The sequence below is a fragment of the Cupressus sempervirens genome, chromosome 3 (assembly GCF_028749045.1).
Source record: "Cupressus sempervirens isolate cs-2001-9-10 chromosome 3, ASM2874904v1, whole genome shotgun sequence".
In the NCBI taxonomy this organism is placed as follows: domain Eukaryota; kingdom Viridiplantae; phylum Streptophyta; class Pinopsida; order Cupressales; family Cupressaceae; genus Cupressus; species Cupressus sempervirens.
The window spans coordinates 349,751,209-349,767,659 of NC_143120.1; the positions used below are offsets into that span (position 1 = coordinate 349,751,209).

A 16,451-nucleotide genomic window follows, 5' to 3' on the forward strand; every position below is an offset into this window, starting at 1 on the left:
AGTGAAGGTTCCAAATATTATAACCATTGATTGAATAAAATTGTTAAAAGTGTAAATTCAAGGTTAATGAGAATGTGTAGAGATTAGAAAATAAATACATTTTTTTCCCGAATTATGAAGACAATTAGGTTGTGAAAGCACAAAATCATATTGAATACTAAATGGTCTAGTAGAACAAACTGAACCAATTCCCTATGAAGAAGAATTTGGTACAAAAGGGTTGGCTAAAAAGCCTACTCTAAAGACTCCACAGTATGTAAAGGTTAATCATTTTGAAGATTCTATAGTTGGTGATAAAAGTAGAGGAGTTCAAACTAGAGGGAGAATTTCTAGAGATGAAACACATTTGACATCTGAATTTGAGTCCAAAGATGTTCAAGAAGCTTGTGATGATGAAAATTGGGTAAAATCAATGGAAGAACTTGATCAAATAAAGAGAACAAAACTTGGCTTCTTGTTCCTAGACCTTTGAATAAGAGTGTGATTAGAACAAAGTTGGTATTCAAAAACAAGTTGAATGAACAAGGTAAAGTGGTTCCAAACAAGGCTAGATTGGTATGCAAAGGGTATTTCCCAGATGGATGGTATTGATTTAAATTAGACTATTGCTTCTATTGCTAGAATTGATAGTATTACATAGCTTCTTGCTTATGCATCTTATAGAAATTTTAAAGTATATTAGATGGATGTTAAGTCTACATTTCTAAATGGTGAGTTAGAAGATCACGTTTAGATTGAACAACCCGATGGACTTTCTTTGAATGATGAAGCATATATGGTTTATATAGTGCAAAGAGCATCTAATGGCTTGAAACAAGCTCCTAGAGCCTGACATACAAATTGGACAAGTATTTAATAAAGATTGGATTTAGTAAAGGAGTTGTTGACAACAACATTTGAAAGCAACTAGTGACAATATCTTGATTGTTGAGTATTTTTATGAGATGCGAAAAGAACTTGAGATGTCTATCATATGTAGGATGAAATTATTTCTTGGACTGAAAATTTCTCAGTTGAATAAAGTAATTTTCATTACATACTCCAACTATGCCAAAGAAGTATTGAAGAGATTCGGTATGAAAGATTTGAAACCCGTTGGTACTCCTATGGTAACTAGTTGCAACTTTACTAAAGATGTTGAATCCCCTTGTGCAAATCAAACTAGAAATAGATAAATGATTGGTGGATTGCTTTATTTAACATAGAGTAGACCTGATATAATGAATGTTATTTGTATTTTGAATAGATTTCAAACTAATCTAAAAGAGTCATGTGTTGTTTATATTAAAAGAACATTTTGATATTAATAAGGTTTATTGCTTGATAAAGACAATGATTTCATACTTTCATACAATGTTAATGATTAGGTAGATAATGTGGATGATAAAAAAAAGTACTAGTGGTGGTATATTCTTCTAGGATACAAAATTAATCTCTTGGGCTAAGAAGAAGAAAGATTGTGTTTATCAATTTCATTCCCTTAACTCTAGTCAACCTACAGAGGCTCGCATGATTATCCTAGTTAGCTATGATTGATATAGTATGTTTGTGTTACAATGTTCTAATGTTCAATGGTTGAATATTTGGTTCAGTATGGACTAAATTTGATGTTTTAGTTGTTGTGAAGTTAGTGTTTGTATTAGAACATATCATTGTTCTCTATGATCATATTCTTCATGATTCTGAGTACTGCAAGTTATCTTTTGATATGATAGTTTGGTATTTGAGTGTTCTTATTAATCAATGTTGAAGATTAGTTTGAATTTCATGTTGGGTATGTTATGAAGGTTATGAATGGTATTCATGTTGCATGTTGTTGTTCTTGAATCACGTGGTGACCATTTTCTTAGTTCACATTGAGTGAAGAGATCAAATTTGGACTCTCTTTTTTGTAGTATGTTGCTGTTTCATTATTTGGCTCCTAACCGACTTGATGGAGTAACATGTGTGATTCATGGTGTTGTCATAGCAATGTTGTTGCATGTTCATGATTGAATATATGTGTCTAATCTAAGTCTTATTTGACTTTATTTAGATCACATTAAAGATTGAGCTTAGTGTTATATCTTTTGTTGTGACTTGGTTGGCTTTATGCATAGTTGATGTAATGCATATAAATGTAAGATCATTTTGTAATTTAGAGTGTGTAAGGAAGTGCAAATAAGATGCGAAGATACTTGTATTTGTAATTTGCATTTGAGGTGAACTTTGTACTACTTTAGAATTGTATTCACATTGCAGTTGCTACTAGTCATTTCGGTTGTAATGGACAATGTCCATACATTGTAATTGATGTTAAATATTTGTGAACTCGACTGAGGGCCAAATTTGTGATTGTATCGTGAGCAGTGTGCTCTGGGAAAAGAGCCTTCTAGATTAGGCAGTAAGCCTATGGGGTGCACGTGTATCCTTTTGTTTTTTGTTTCGCTCTTAACTAAACAATATTTTTAGCAAAGTACTATATCTTGTTTGTTAGAATCTCACTCGGGTTTTCCCTAACGAGTTTCCTTTAAACCAATTCTAGTGTCATTGTGTTAGTGTTATGGATATTGCATTATCATTTATCTTTCAGATTTCTGATTTGGTTGAAAATTTTGAAGTTATAGTTTGGCATACATCTGATTCGTATGACAAATGTGTGTTGTGCATACATCTTCATGATGTGCATGAACATATGTGAACGCTTACATGGAATGTTGATTTAAGGCTAAAGTGGAGGCATTCTACAATGCAAAATTACACTGGATGTAATTTATGACACAACATTTTCCCCCATCTTACTGAGGATATCATTAGTAAAGATATGAGTTAAAGTTGAGAAAACTTAGTATTTCATAAGACTTTAAATCCAATTCTCTTAATGCATCACACAATAGTCTCATCACTCACAACCAAATGGTTAACTGAAGCACAAGTAAACAACATATATTTTACCATGGAAACCCAAACGGGGAAAACCGCAAAGAGGGTTAACTCTCAATATTGTGTGACTAGTTATAGAATATTACAAATGCTCACTACATGGCTCACTATCAAAGGGCTCATTACTAATAAGTAAAGGCTCACTAGACAAAATGAACGAGTACAATTGCATCTTATGCATACACAAAATATTTCTTTTCAAGATTAGAATACACCTCATAAATCTTATCAATTCTTGCCATATATAATGGTTTGTCCTTCGCAAAATCTTTTTTTTGTATTGGCATCTCATCTAAACTCCATTCATAACAAGAATGTTCATAGTACTGACATATATATATGTTGCTCAACTATATTTTAAGTTGGCCTTACATGCCACACCAAGTAGTCAAATAAGGCAATATATCACATGTTACACCCAAAATGTCATTTGCTTGCTTCAACTCTTTGCCAACTTCTCTATTTCTTTGCTTGAACTTCTTGATTTGCTCCCTCAACTTTGTGTTGCATTCATTAGCTTCCTTTAACATTTTCATTTAAATCTTTGTTTTCACTTTTCACATTCTCAAGATTTTCAAGAGCAGTTTATAATTCTCTAGTAAAGCAATTTTCTTATGTGTTTTTCTTGAAGATATCATTTGTTCATCTCCTTCAAACAATCAAGCTAGAACAAGAGACCAAGCTTTGATATCAATTTGAGATTACATATTTCACTTCTTCCATAAACCTCTCCCAAGATTATAGAACCAAAAATATCCATGGCAAAAGACGTGGAGCTATAAACTATGTTACCAAGCCAAAAAAAATACAATTTGACTGAAGCACCAAAACTCATGAGCTTTTGAATATAGAATCAATAAGTATGCCAAAATATGATAAAATTATATCTTTTGATCAATTCATGTGGAGATATACTAACCAAAAGATATCTTCAAAGCAATATTTAAATAAGTGAACATAAGTGTGTTGACATCAAAGACAATTAGTATGGCATGACAACAACATTCTCCTTCATCAGTGACATCTTTCCAATAGGAGTTGCCCTAGGGAAAAGCCCTAAGATGTCGTGAGATCACATTCAACATGCAAACTACAAACAAACATGTTAGACGAAAGAGATAAAAATTGATAAGATAGTGACCAACAATAGTACACAAGTATAGGTAGCAAATCATTTTATGTTGATGGCCATGCGATAGAGCGATTTTAATTGTGTTGATATGAGTAGTAAAGGCTAGAAATTTGTATGAAACAGTGCTGATATGAGTAGTATAGGCTAGAAATTTGTATGAAACAATGACTTCGCTCATGCAAGTACAAGTAACAAAGATTAGACAGTTGTATAATAAGGTGGGAGATTTTAACATTAGTACGAGTAGCAAGGCAATAGATGTACAATATAGTGAAATGTATGGTGGTATGAACAACAAATCTAGACATCTATATGATAGGGTAAAGGATTTAATAGGTGGATTGGCCCCCATAAGGGGGTAACAACATTAAATAAAATGGAAAAAAAACATAATATAAATAATAATAACATAATAGTTCATCCTTAGAATGGAACGTGTTGCATAGAGGGGAACAACATAATTCATTCTAAGAAGAAAAGAGACATTGTGACATGCCCAGATAACTAGACACTTTCATGGAATGTCACCTCATAATAGCCAACACATAATATCTACAACATCAAGGCAGGCAAGCAAAAACCCAGGTATCTAATTATTCAATGTCAAAATTTATAAGAGAAGATTTATGATATAGGATTGCAAATAGATTGGTTATTAAAGTTTAGATTTTTGGATCTAAAGAGCACATGAAGATAATGCAAAATAACAAAGTCGGGTCAACATCAAGAAAGACATAACTGCCCTCAACACTTTACATCATCTTGCAAATGTCAACATTCAATGCAAGACAAATAGAGTGTTAACAAATAGATGAAGTGAATGACATCATACTATATTTGCAAGTACCGATGGTTTCCGAGTGCCAATGGAGTAAATTGAATCCTACAAAGGAGCACAACATTTGAAAAAAAACATGGAAGAACATGAAGGCACTCAATCTACAAAAATCGAAACAAGAACTTTCTCTAATCACCTTAATTATTAAGGGAGAGGACCTAGTAGTTGAATGTGTTTTTAATAGTTGTAATAGCACTCTTGATTTAACAATATTTTGAGAATAATGCAAAAAAAATTATGAATTTAAAGTTGTCAATTATTAATAGTAACTACATAAAATTGGATAAAATGTATTCCATAAATCTAAAACGCAACAAGACATGTTATATCATCACCCAAATAAAACATGACTTTGTACGCAAAATAAGTACTTTTTATACTTTTTTCAAGATAACTTTTTTAACTCATTGACAAAAAACATGTTTTTTATTAAGAAAGACAGGGTTTGAAGGGTGCCTGAAACCCTGTACATATCAAAATATTATCACTGAAGCCCAAACAAAAATACTATAGCCCAAAGGTGAAACAGGTCACCAACCAAAACAAGTTGACCAAGGTGGCCTCACAATAACACAGTACATTACAACCACCAAGACGGGTAAACCCTATGGTTACAAAAGATATAAGCAATTATTCATAAACCATGACAAACTACAAAGAACAACAGGTCAAAAGTGCCAAAAGATCCATCAAAAGGGGGGACAACCTCAAATAGGCGAGGGCGCAAGATTTACATTTTGGTCTCATCTTTTGAGAATGTAAAAACATATCAAAAGATGGAATGGAGAGCTTGACCTTTTTTCCTTTTGATGTTGTCCATCCATCCTCCACCATCTTAGCAACCTTCTTCCACGCAAAGCCCGCAACACTGCAACCAGTCTCCAAAACCCCCGCAGCAAGAGAAGAAACTCCACCACCACATGATTTCTGGATAGCAGTGCCATCCTGAAACAAAGTCGCAAGAGGGGCCACCATCGAATCACCAGTTATAACATCCGTAGGAGGGGCAATTGTTTTGGTCACCACCATTGGGGCAACATTTGAATCAAAGACAACAACAGAATTTGCACCTGAAGAAAACAAAGAAGAGCCACCAACTCCAACAGAGGAAGCTTTCTGAACCGTGTAGTGATCATCCGAAACTCCCATCCACCAAGAAGGTGACTTCTTCAATCACCTTTTCAAATGAGCAACGCACAACAAGGTGACCTGTCTCATGGCATTTCCTACATCTTAAGGGGATTCCCTCATAATCAAGAAGTTGAATCCAATAGCCATTAGGAGTGGCCAACTTATCTTTTTTTAAGGAGCCGCTTGAAAACATCAATCTCCCCAAAAATGTGAACATACGTTGTCCGAATCACATTAGAAGATGCAGAATCAACCAATAAGAAGTCCCCGAGGGCCTCCCCCACAACCTCTAGGAAAGAATCCAACAATAAGTGAAGGGGGCGATTCAGCAACCTTACCCACAAAAGAATCTTATTAAAGGATTCTATTGACAAGACAAAAAACATGTTGATGTAGCATTGCAACCTTATTAAGTTATAAGCAAGGAACTCCTCAAATAAATTACTATCAATAATTGAGAGTGAGAATCCATATAAGATTTTGTAAAGCACAAAGTAAAGGCATTGAACTCCTAAATCCTCTCCCTTGATTAGTTAGCAAATGTAACTTGCACCCAATAAATAAGGGAGTTGGTAAACTAGGATTTTAACTCTTATAGTGTGTCCTTGTCAGAGCTTTAAAAAAATACGAGCATTTTATATAACCCATCATATGTACTACACTTCAGTGATGCCCATTAGCTATAAAACCATTTATTGCTCCCGTAGTGGAATTGCTTAACAAACCAATAAAGGACAACTACTCGCATCAATCTTTAACAAGTTAGCAGACCGAGTCCAACGTACATATTTGAACTAAAAACTCCTGTGTTTCAACCAAACTCAGTTATAAATCATTTATTTCCATATAAAGATAAAATGAGGTAATTGTATTGACCAAGAACAGCTAAGAAACAAAAATTATAGACATTGCCAAAACATGAGGTAAATTATAACGAAGTTTTTTCTTCTTAGTTGTGTGGGACCATTCTCACTCCATTGGTGAAGTGTGTCATAATTAAATAAATAAATCAGACACAACAGTATCAGGCATCCCCTACTTGAGGACAAGAGTAGCATAAGCTTCATAATTTTTAATAGCATCGTCCATGGCTCAACATAATAGGGAACTTGAAACTATCATAAAATAGTATCATCCACCACTCAATGACCTGAATAATAGCAGCCTTAAGATGCATGACAAAGTATATGGCTTAAGCTCTAAAAAGCCTTAAAAACTATCATATAATAGTCTACATGTTTAAAAGAACTTCCTGTCATTTTTCTGCAACTGTATGTTACCCATCTAGTTTTTAATTACAGAATATAACTCTTCTGAATGGTTGCACAATATTACAAATTTTAGATTGATAGATGCTGACTTAATGCTAACACTAACTCTTCTGAATTGTAGATTGATAACACACACATTGCAAATGGCTAATTGATGCTGACTTCAAGTTAACAGTATGCAACTCTTCTGAATTGTTGATTGATAACAATAACATTACAAATGACTAGATGCTGAACTCGTGCTAATCTTCTTAGTTAATTCTAACATTATAGATTGACTTAATGAATGCACACTTCATGCTAGCACTTATAGCAAACTGATGCTAACTAGGTATTCCACATAATAGATATGTCAGGACTTTTCAAATAGGGGATAAATACATGCAACTGTTCCATAGAGGATGTTAGAATAATGCAAACTTACAAAATAGCAGGGGCCTTCTAACTTCACAAGAGAGGCTTTGGTAGACAATTGATTAATTAGAGAACCTATATTCTTCACCGCCTGTACTGTGTTACTCAAAATCGAGGATATTAAATAATACAGAATTTGCAAAGCTGCTTAAATCTTCTATCTTCACAAGAAGCTGTGGAAAATACTTCATTGTATATCCCAGATGTCAATACAATGAAGAAACAATTTAACAAAACATATACATTTCTCATGCATAAAAAATGTAATAATCGCATTTAATGAGCAGAAGTATGTCAGCGCATCTTATAGCACTGTGTTCTTCCGGCCTGACAACGCTTACCAGAAAATGAATAGCTCAATATAATGTCAACATCACGTGGATTCTTGGCATTTGGAGCAACAGTCATGCTTCCAAGAAGGGATTCCCCCTCGCACATGGTGATCACATCTTCCAGATACATTACAGTTTGCTTCCAATGAGTAGCACGAGATCTAGGCCCTGTAATGAGAACCAACTTAATCACATAAGCCTACATTTCAGTTGTCTAGGGAAGCATTTCAGAAATGCTAACACAATTTTTTGCCTGAAGAAATCAATGCAGCAACTTAACCAAAAATAAAATAAAAGAGGCACATGCTTAATTTTCAAGCAAATTCATTGACAATATTAAAAGCAACATCAGATTCTACTTAGCTTCTCTATTTAAATCAATAGTTACCTGTTGAAAACCCCATGACTTTATGACAATTGGTAAATGCAACATCAAAGTATGCCACCAAAGCATGGACAAAATCATTGCGCTCAGCCACAAGCTTGAATGGTGCAGTAAAGGATGCATCTCCGGGACTCATCTTTGAAATGTCCATTGTCTGAAATTTGAATAAGCAGCAGCATGGATTTTATCACTAATACCAAAAATGGCTTACAGTAGATTAGGAATGGAGTTCAAGTAAGACATAAAAAGAAATGCAATAAACCTTCAGCAACTGGCAGTTTGTCACTATTTGATTCTGGTCAACTGTGTCCACAAGAGGTTCCAACATGGCTTGCTGCCTAATGCAACTCATGTCAAAGCCATAGACACGATCCCAGACTGCCAAGAATAACAATAAGCTATCAGATAGATCATCTACTGAAGTCTAATGTTTATCTTGAAATAACACAAGTTAATCCGATTCACTCTATGCTAAGCTTAAAATTTGACTGCAGTAATGTCTGTGGGAGCCTTGACAAATGAAACTTACAGTCAATCTTCTCTTGTTTGTAGTCTGCGTCTTCAATGGCTGTTAGGAAGAGGGAAGCCCTATCTGGTAACACAACACCACCGGGGATCTACATAAAAGGACTTGTCAGACAAAAATGACAAACAAAAAGCAGTCGGCATTACAATTTTCCCAAGTGTGACAAAAACTAGTTGGTATAGCACAATTTTCTTCCAGTAAGACATTGTTAAAAAGTCCATGAATGTTATGAAATTATTCTACAGGAGTGCAAATTTAAATAACTTACTAACAGATCAAAGAAAGAAAAAATTGAAACACAGAATGAAGATGCTTTTTTAATGATATAATGAAGATGTTTACTAAAAATCTAAAAGCCTGACCCCATGATGTAAATTTATGTCAACAATGGTTTTGCTACAAATTTTACACCCACAATGCTCTGTGAATTTTAAGACACATTCATAAACTATTCATTGTGTATGTGTGTGCATGCGTACATAAACATAGGTTGTGTAAAATGTACTTTGAAGATGATCACATACATATTTTTGAAGATGATACGAGTATCGTGGCATTTAATTTACACATGAGAGCAGTCCAAGTTAAGAATTAATCTTGTACCAGAATATCGTACAATATTAGATACTTCAAATTCAAATAGACAACTTATGCATTGCGCAATCTATTTTATTAAATTTAAATCAGATGATGATAAAAGACATGATATAAGCGAAGGCAAGTTAACAAAAGTCTATAACATATAGTCAACACAATATTATGAAATAAATGTCAAACACACATTGGTCAGGGGATTCAGATAAGGACAAGATCAGCTAGAATTTTCCCTGACATAGACATGGGTCCACTGCCTGAACTGAGAGATATCTCCCTTGACTATTCATAACAAAGATGCCATCAGAGCTTGTGCAAGGCAGAGGACACAAGTTAATTGCTTGATAAACTATTTGCTCTTTGGCAAAAAAGAGTGGATAAGGGATTGATGATTGGTTAAACTTACAATTTCTACATGCAAAGACAAGAACAGATAAACATCCGATTCTCGTGTATTGAATTCAGTCCACGAGTGTCTTCACTGGAAGATAGCATGTTAAAAGCAATTATAATTGACCAAGCCCTGTGCCTTTTCATGATTTTTGCATTGACTTCAGTGTCTTCTAATTAACTTTTATTGGCTACAAGCTGTCAGCCTAAAACACCAACACATGTTACAGATAACTGTGCACTGCCAAAGATGCATTCTAAGCCACTCAGAAAACATTTACCAAAGACTATAATTTAATAAATTTGTAACTAATAGCACAAATTGTTTGCATTTAACTTTTTTCCTAAGAAATCAATAAAGCCTTGCATTGGTTTTTGAATGGGCTACTGTTTGGAGTCAGATGCATACAAATCATTAGTTTCAATCGACACAATTGTTCTTCCAAGGCATCATGTTTGCAGTCTTTACCACTGCCGTTTAGTATTGCCAGAAATTAAATCTGTCAATCAAGTTCCAGATTTTGTAATGATAATTGTTGATATGTTGAAGAGCTTTAAAGTTCAAAGATAATAAAAATATAGGATTGACAAAAAACAGACTTAAACAGTCAAAAATAATATGTTACCATTCTTGAACGGTGCTCAACCACCAAAGAGATAGTTGTTACATTGGCATGCTATAAATTTGCATGAAGACGTAGCAATTGGGTTTGAATAGTCATCCTAGAGCATGACTCGAATGCCTTTGTTTGGAGCACATGGGTTTGCAATCACTCATGGTTTACAAAGCTGCACCTTTATGCATAAATTGATGCCATAAGATGTTTGTTTGAATATTCGAAGGTTTGGAGCAAAGTAACGAGAATCAGAATCGGATCGGAATCAGCAAGGCTGAATCGAATCGTGAATCGGCCATGAATCGCCCCTGAATCGGCTATGAATCGGCAAATTTATAAAAACCCTTTAAGTTTAGAGATTTTTACAATTTAAAACTTATTTCGTGCACCCTTTATTGAATATAACTTAAACACACTATAACATCATCCTATAACATCATCAAATAGAAGTTAACATACATAAACATGGAACATGGAACATAAATGATAAATCCATCACATACGTAACTATGTTACACATAAAATGTTAATTGTAGGCTGTAGCTGAAGTAAATAGAAATCATATGAACATAATGATTCAAAGTTGAAACACACAAAAATCCTTGCACTGAATGGTTCCATAAATGGCACTTTTGAAACATTAGATACACAATAAATTACTCGACATTCTTATTACTTTGCTGACGCAGCAGGTTTGACTTTTATCGCTGCATAGGCATATACACACAACAGCTCAAGTCTTTTTATTGCTGTTGATCAAACTTGGGAGATTTATTGTTTTTGCTGATTACTTCTTAACTTTTATTGCCACATCCTTAGATTTATCACGTTCCGTGTGTATGTCTCTGCTTGTATATTGAATTGTTCATACTAATCGTTGAGTATCTTACTGGTTTCATCCTCTTATTTTATTCCATATTAATAGTGCAAAACTGGTTGTTGTAAATGGCATGATGTGTATCTACTAATCTAGTATTACGTTTTTCCACTAATACTTCATGATATGCTGACTGGAATATTTGTCTTGCTACAATATTTTTCTTGTGTACATTATAGCCTTCAACGCTTCTTTAATATTGGGCAATATTCCATCACCTGTATGCTTACAAAAAGAATGCAATACATATACCTCCAGCGCTGCATTTATTAGTTATGAGTCTCCAGCTATGTTCTTGTTCTAGATCTGTTAAGTGAAGTATATATACTTATAGTAATATACACAATGCCATGGATGTTATTTTTGTTCCATCTATGTTTTCATGAATCTCCTGCAAGTCTGCTCAAACATACCATGAATGATGATTCTTTAATCCTTTGTATGTTTCTTTAATTACTTTATGCCTTGCCTTGCCTTGCCGATTCAGGCGATTCATGAGAAAAAATCAGCTGATCCGATTCACGACTCATGAAAAATTGCCCAAGTTGAATCGAATCGCCCAATTACAGATTCAAGCAATTTCATGGCGATTCTCGAAACTCTGGTTTTAAGTGTGGGAATTAACTGCCACATTACTTGATTGCAGGGAGTAATGCTATCAAATGACTCAAGGATTATCTCATTGTGTTTGTAAATTCATTTTAATTTAGTACAGTGAAGGATATATAATTGAGGCATTCAACATGGTTTTCGGCAAGGCAAATTATTTGTCATTTTGATTGTCTAGTTGTTAATTTCTTCTATCAAATATCAGTTTTGTTTATGATGTTTAACAGCAAGTTGTATCATATTCAAAACCTCTTTTATACTCCTAAGTTCTGCTCAAAGAACTTGACTAATATTCCCTACACTTGATTCTAGAGCTTGTGTTAGCTTAGCCTGTGAAAGAGAGGACATCTTGGCTTGGTGGTAGTGAAAGATTTGGCGTTTGGCTGATATTGCATCTAAAATTCGAAAAAAAAATAGCTAGCACCTCAAGAATTGAGATTGAGAAGTTCAACAAACAACAGTTCCAAGTTGTGGAATCTGAAGATAGAAGATCTCATGGTAGAGAGATATCAATGAATTGCAGTAACTACAATACCAAGATCAATTTATTATAGAATGGATACAAAGGATTGGTAAAAGCAAAGAAAAATCAGGTTATATCTTTATGATTCAGCTTAAACAAATGCTTTTGGAGATAAAAGATGACATTATCAATAACCAAAATTCCTGGTTGTAGAAATTGTATTCACTGAAAATGAATAAGGGAGATTCCATAGTTTAAATACATTTAATATAATAGTGTGTAATTAACTTCCACAGATGTAAAAGTAGGAAAAGTGGACAAATATACTACTTTAATTATTACTTGATCCATAGTATAACTTAACAAGACCGTTAACTTGAGTTGGAAGCTGAGAAAGTTATGTCGCCCTAATAAATAAAGAACTAAAGAGAAAACCTCTGACCAATGCGCTCTAAAGATGCTCTCACAGTGAGAGCTTGTTCCAAAGAAAAAGAGATTGATTGAATGAATGATGAGACAATATGAGATGCCCATTTTGGGTTAAAACCATAGTAACACGGGGACGCATCCCCGCCGTTATTATGGGGCCCACTCGAGATGGGGACGCACCCAAAGCAGGCGGGACAGCATTCCTGTGTCCCCAGCGGTGCCACCAAATCGCCGTCGGGAGGAGGACGTCCCCATTGGAGACTTGGGGGACGAGGACATGTCCCTCAACCCAGTTGGGGATGGCCGGCTGGCCTTTTATTTTTTACTTTAAAAAGTGCAAAAAAAAAAATTAATTTTAAAGGTTTTGTTATAATGTTTTTTAATGTTTGCTAACCCTAGGGCATGTGGGGTCCATCTATAAGTTGAAATCCCATTAAGTCTCTTTGATGTCTCATTTCTATTCATTTCATGGTTTTCTAATTTTTGCAACAGCAGCAAGAAGAAGAGTGAAGAGCTCATTGAAGGGTGATTATTTGAGTGGAGAGTGTGTGGAAGGCAAGATGGAGTAAGGAGCAAGTAAAAAAGAAGCAAGATTTTTCAGCTTGTTCAAGAGATTTGTGAAGCAAAAGGTAGGGTTTTTCATAGTTTTTAAATTTTATTTTCTGATTTTTCAAGTCAAGATCATTGTTTTTTGTTTCTAGTTTGTAGCTTTTAGATCTTAGTTGAATTTCATTTCTAGATTTTAGAAGATGTTTCTTGTTTGATTTCCAAATTTTTGTTGCTTAAATTTTACTTTAAAAAATAGTGATTTTGAAGAAGGCATGGGCTGAAAGCTGTATTTTTTTTGTATTTTTTTCATTTTGTGAAATGCAATTTGAAAATGAGTTCCCAAAGTCACAACTCAAGTGGGTCAAATCAAAATGATGATGAGATGGATTCAAAGGCAGATTCTCATAGCAGCCAAGAAGATTATAACCCTAAGGCTGAGCATGATGAAGAGAATGAAGAAACAGATTCAAAATCAATAGATAATTGGCCACCTAGTCCACCGGCTACAAATTACCCCCCCACTCTTTTAGCAAAGTGGGTTAGGGGTAGTTATGACTCTAAATCTCCTCTCAGATAGTTTGCAACAAGGATAACTGCACGGACAGCTGCAATTGGTTGTACAAGGAAGTGGAAATGTAACATTTGTAAAACAGAATGGTTTGGGATCATCACTAGAGTGATGCACATTTCCTCTTTTGCACAGGAAAAGGTGTGGGTGCACGCAAGTTCTTCATGAAAGCAAAAAACTTGCATTATAGAATGGAGTTCACCAATCTTTGGGGTGTTCCAGATGACTTGGGCGTTGAGGTACCTACCACCTTGACTGGTAGGCAACAAGTTCAAAGTCTTCAGCTGGCTTATGAGCAGGGGCAGCCACATTTGTCTACTCCTAGTCCTAGGGGTAGACCACAGCAAATACCTACAGCTACATCATTTGCAGGTGCAGCCTCGGGTCCTTCTACATCTAGTGCCATGCCTGAAGCACAGTCCGGCGAGGGGAAAATAAAGGTGTCATCTAAAAGTAACCCCATTGCTGATCCATTTAATGCCTGCTAGAGAGATGAGAAAGAGGAGGCCATTGGTACATTTCTTTTTTCAATGGCATACCTCTTCCTGTGACATAGTCTCCTTATTATAAGGAGATGATGCAACTAGTGGCAAGGGAAGGAGGATTGTCATTTGTGCCACGAGGTGAGCACAAATTGCAGAGTACAACCTTGGACAAAGAGTATGCCAAGATTGCTTTAAAGAAGGAGAACTTGAGGCCTATTTGGGAGGAGTATGGCTGCAGCATCATCATGGATGGGTGGACGGACATTAGGAACCATCCACTCATCAATATCATGACAGAGGGGCCATTTTTTCTCAGGGCATCGAAAGGATGTTGATTTTTAGTTTCATATCCAGAAAAAGTGGTCCAAGCAGTAACAGATGCAGCACCAGTGTGTAGAGCTCCAAGGAGACTTGTTGAGACAGCTTACAGACATATTTAGTGGACTCCATGTTGTGTGCATGCCATGAACAATGCACTAAAGGACATGGGGAAGATTAAGGGAGTAGTGAGCAATGCTAGAGATGTGGAGACGTTTATCTACAATCACCAAACATCACATGCCCTTTTTAGGAGTTTTGCAAGGAAGGAGTTCTTGAAACTGGTTGGGACCCAACATGCATCCTACTTCATTCTTTTGGAGAGAATGATTGAGTTGCAAGAGCCATTGCAACTCATTTTTATGACGAATGAGTGGAATAGGTGGGATGGGTCTAAGACAAAACAGGGGTTGAGGATGAAGGAGATAATGAAGAGTGATGTATTTTGGAGTGATGCAAATACATTGACTCTTTCATCACTCCAGTCTTTTAGGTCATCAAACTGGGGATGCGGATGCAACTACTCTTGGAGAGGTGTACGAGTGCATTGATGTTATGCTTGGCCAAATGAGAGCAGTTTTGCAAGAGAGGGACCCAAGTTTAGCATTTTACACTGAGCACATTCGGCCTATTATTCAACATAGATGGGATAGCCTCAACACTACCTTGCAAATGGTTGCTTATGCATTGAATCCCGAAGTGGTACATGCCTAGGCCTAGGAGAGTTACACAATTGAATGATGATGAGGTAATCAGAATCTATTATCAATTTTGAATTTAGTACACTTGCACTTGAAAGTTACAAGTTAGTACACTTGCACTTATGAATATTATATTTGTTAATTTACTCATATTGAAATTTGAATTTAAGATGAAGGAAGGATTCTTCAAGTGCATTGATAGGATGTATGGCATGGGGAAGGTTCACACCGAGTGGACCAAATTTGCTGCTCTTAGGGGCTATCCAGCTAGAGCAAAGGCCGACATGAAAACAACGGCACAAGAGGATCCTATTTAGTGGAGGAATTGTCATTGACCCAAATCAACAACTACCACACTAGCCATCTGTCTCCTATCTCAAGTTTCATGTTCTTAAACTTTAGAACCTTTACTTTTCACTTCCAAATTTCAATTTCACTTTTACTTTAGTCTTTTAGTTATGAATTTCAATTTCACTTTTTTGATTCTCATACTAGTCATTCAATTGTTATGATGTTATCTTAGGTATCTAGTTCTTCAGCTTTTGAGAGGAACTGGTCTACTTATAGCTTCATCCACTCTCTTAAGATGACCAGACATACCTTTGAGAAAGCAGAGAAGCTAGTGGTCATACATTATGTCTTGCGTACAAAAATCGCAAGACACGTGTGTACAAGGAGAGCCCTGTAGCAGGATGGGATGTAGAGCCAGAGGAGCCCTCATAGGTTGATGAGAATGCAAATACTTCTAATTCGAGGTTGGTTGGTACTCCTCTCACGGCTCTTGCCCTTGGAGAGGTCAAGAGTTCAAAGGATGAGTTTGTTGAGCCTAAGCCTCAAGTTGACATGGATTATTAGAGGCCCCTACGCAGCCTCTACTGCATTTTGGCAGCCCTTGGGCCT

General features: G+C 35.5%; 1 protein-coding gene across 3 annotated transcripts in view; it reads right to left on the minus strand.

Moving 5' to 3' along the window:
* Positions 1 to 7,653: 7,653 nt before the first annotated feature.
* PRMT11 (arginine methyltransferase 11) overlaps positions 7,654 to 16,451 on the minus strand; it is a 32,679-nt gene continuing 23,881 nt past the window's right edge. For all 3 annotated transcript variants that reach the window (XM_089819781.1, XM_089819782.1, XM_089819780.1), the window contains 4 exons: positions 8,955 to 9,042; positions 8,688 to 8,803; positions 8,429 to 8,579; positions 7,654 to 8,208 (listed from right to left, as the gene is read on the minus strand). In XM_089819781.1, the coding sequence (XP_089675907.1) occupies positions 8,003 to 8,208; positions 8,429 to 8,579; positions 8,688 to 8,803; positions 8,955 to 9,042 (561 nt within the window). In that variant the 3' untranslated portion in view covers positions 7,654 to 8,002. The remainder of the gene's footprint in view (positions 8,209 to 8,428; positions 8,580 to 8,687; positions 8,804 to 8,954; positions 9,043 to 16,451) is intronic.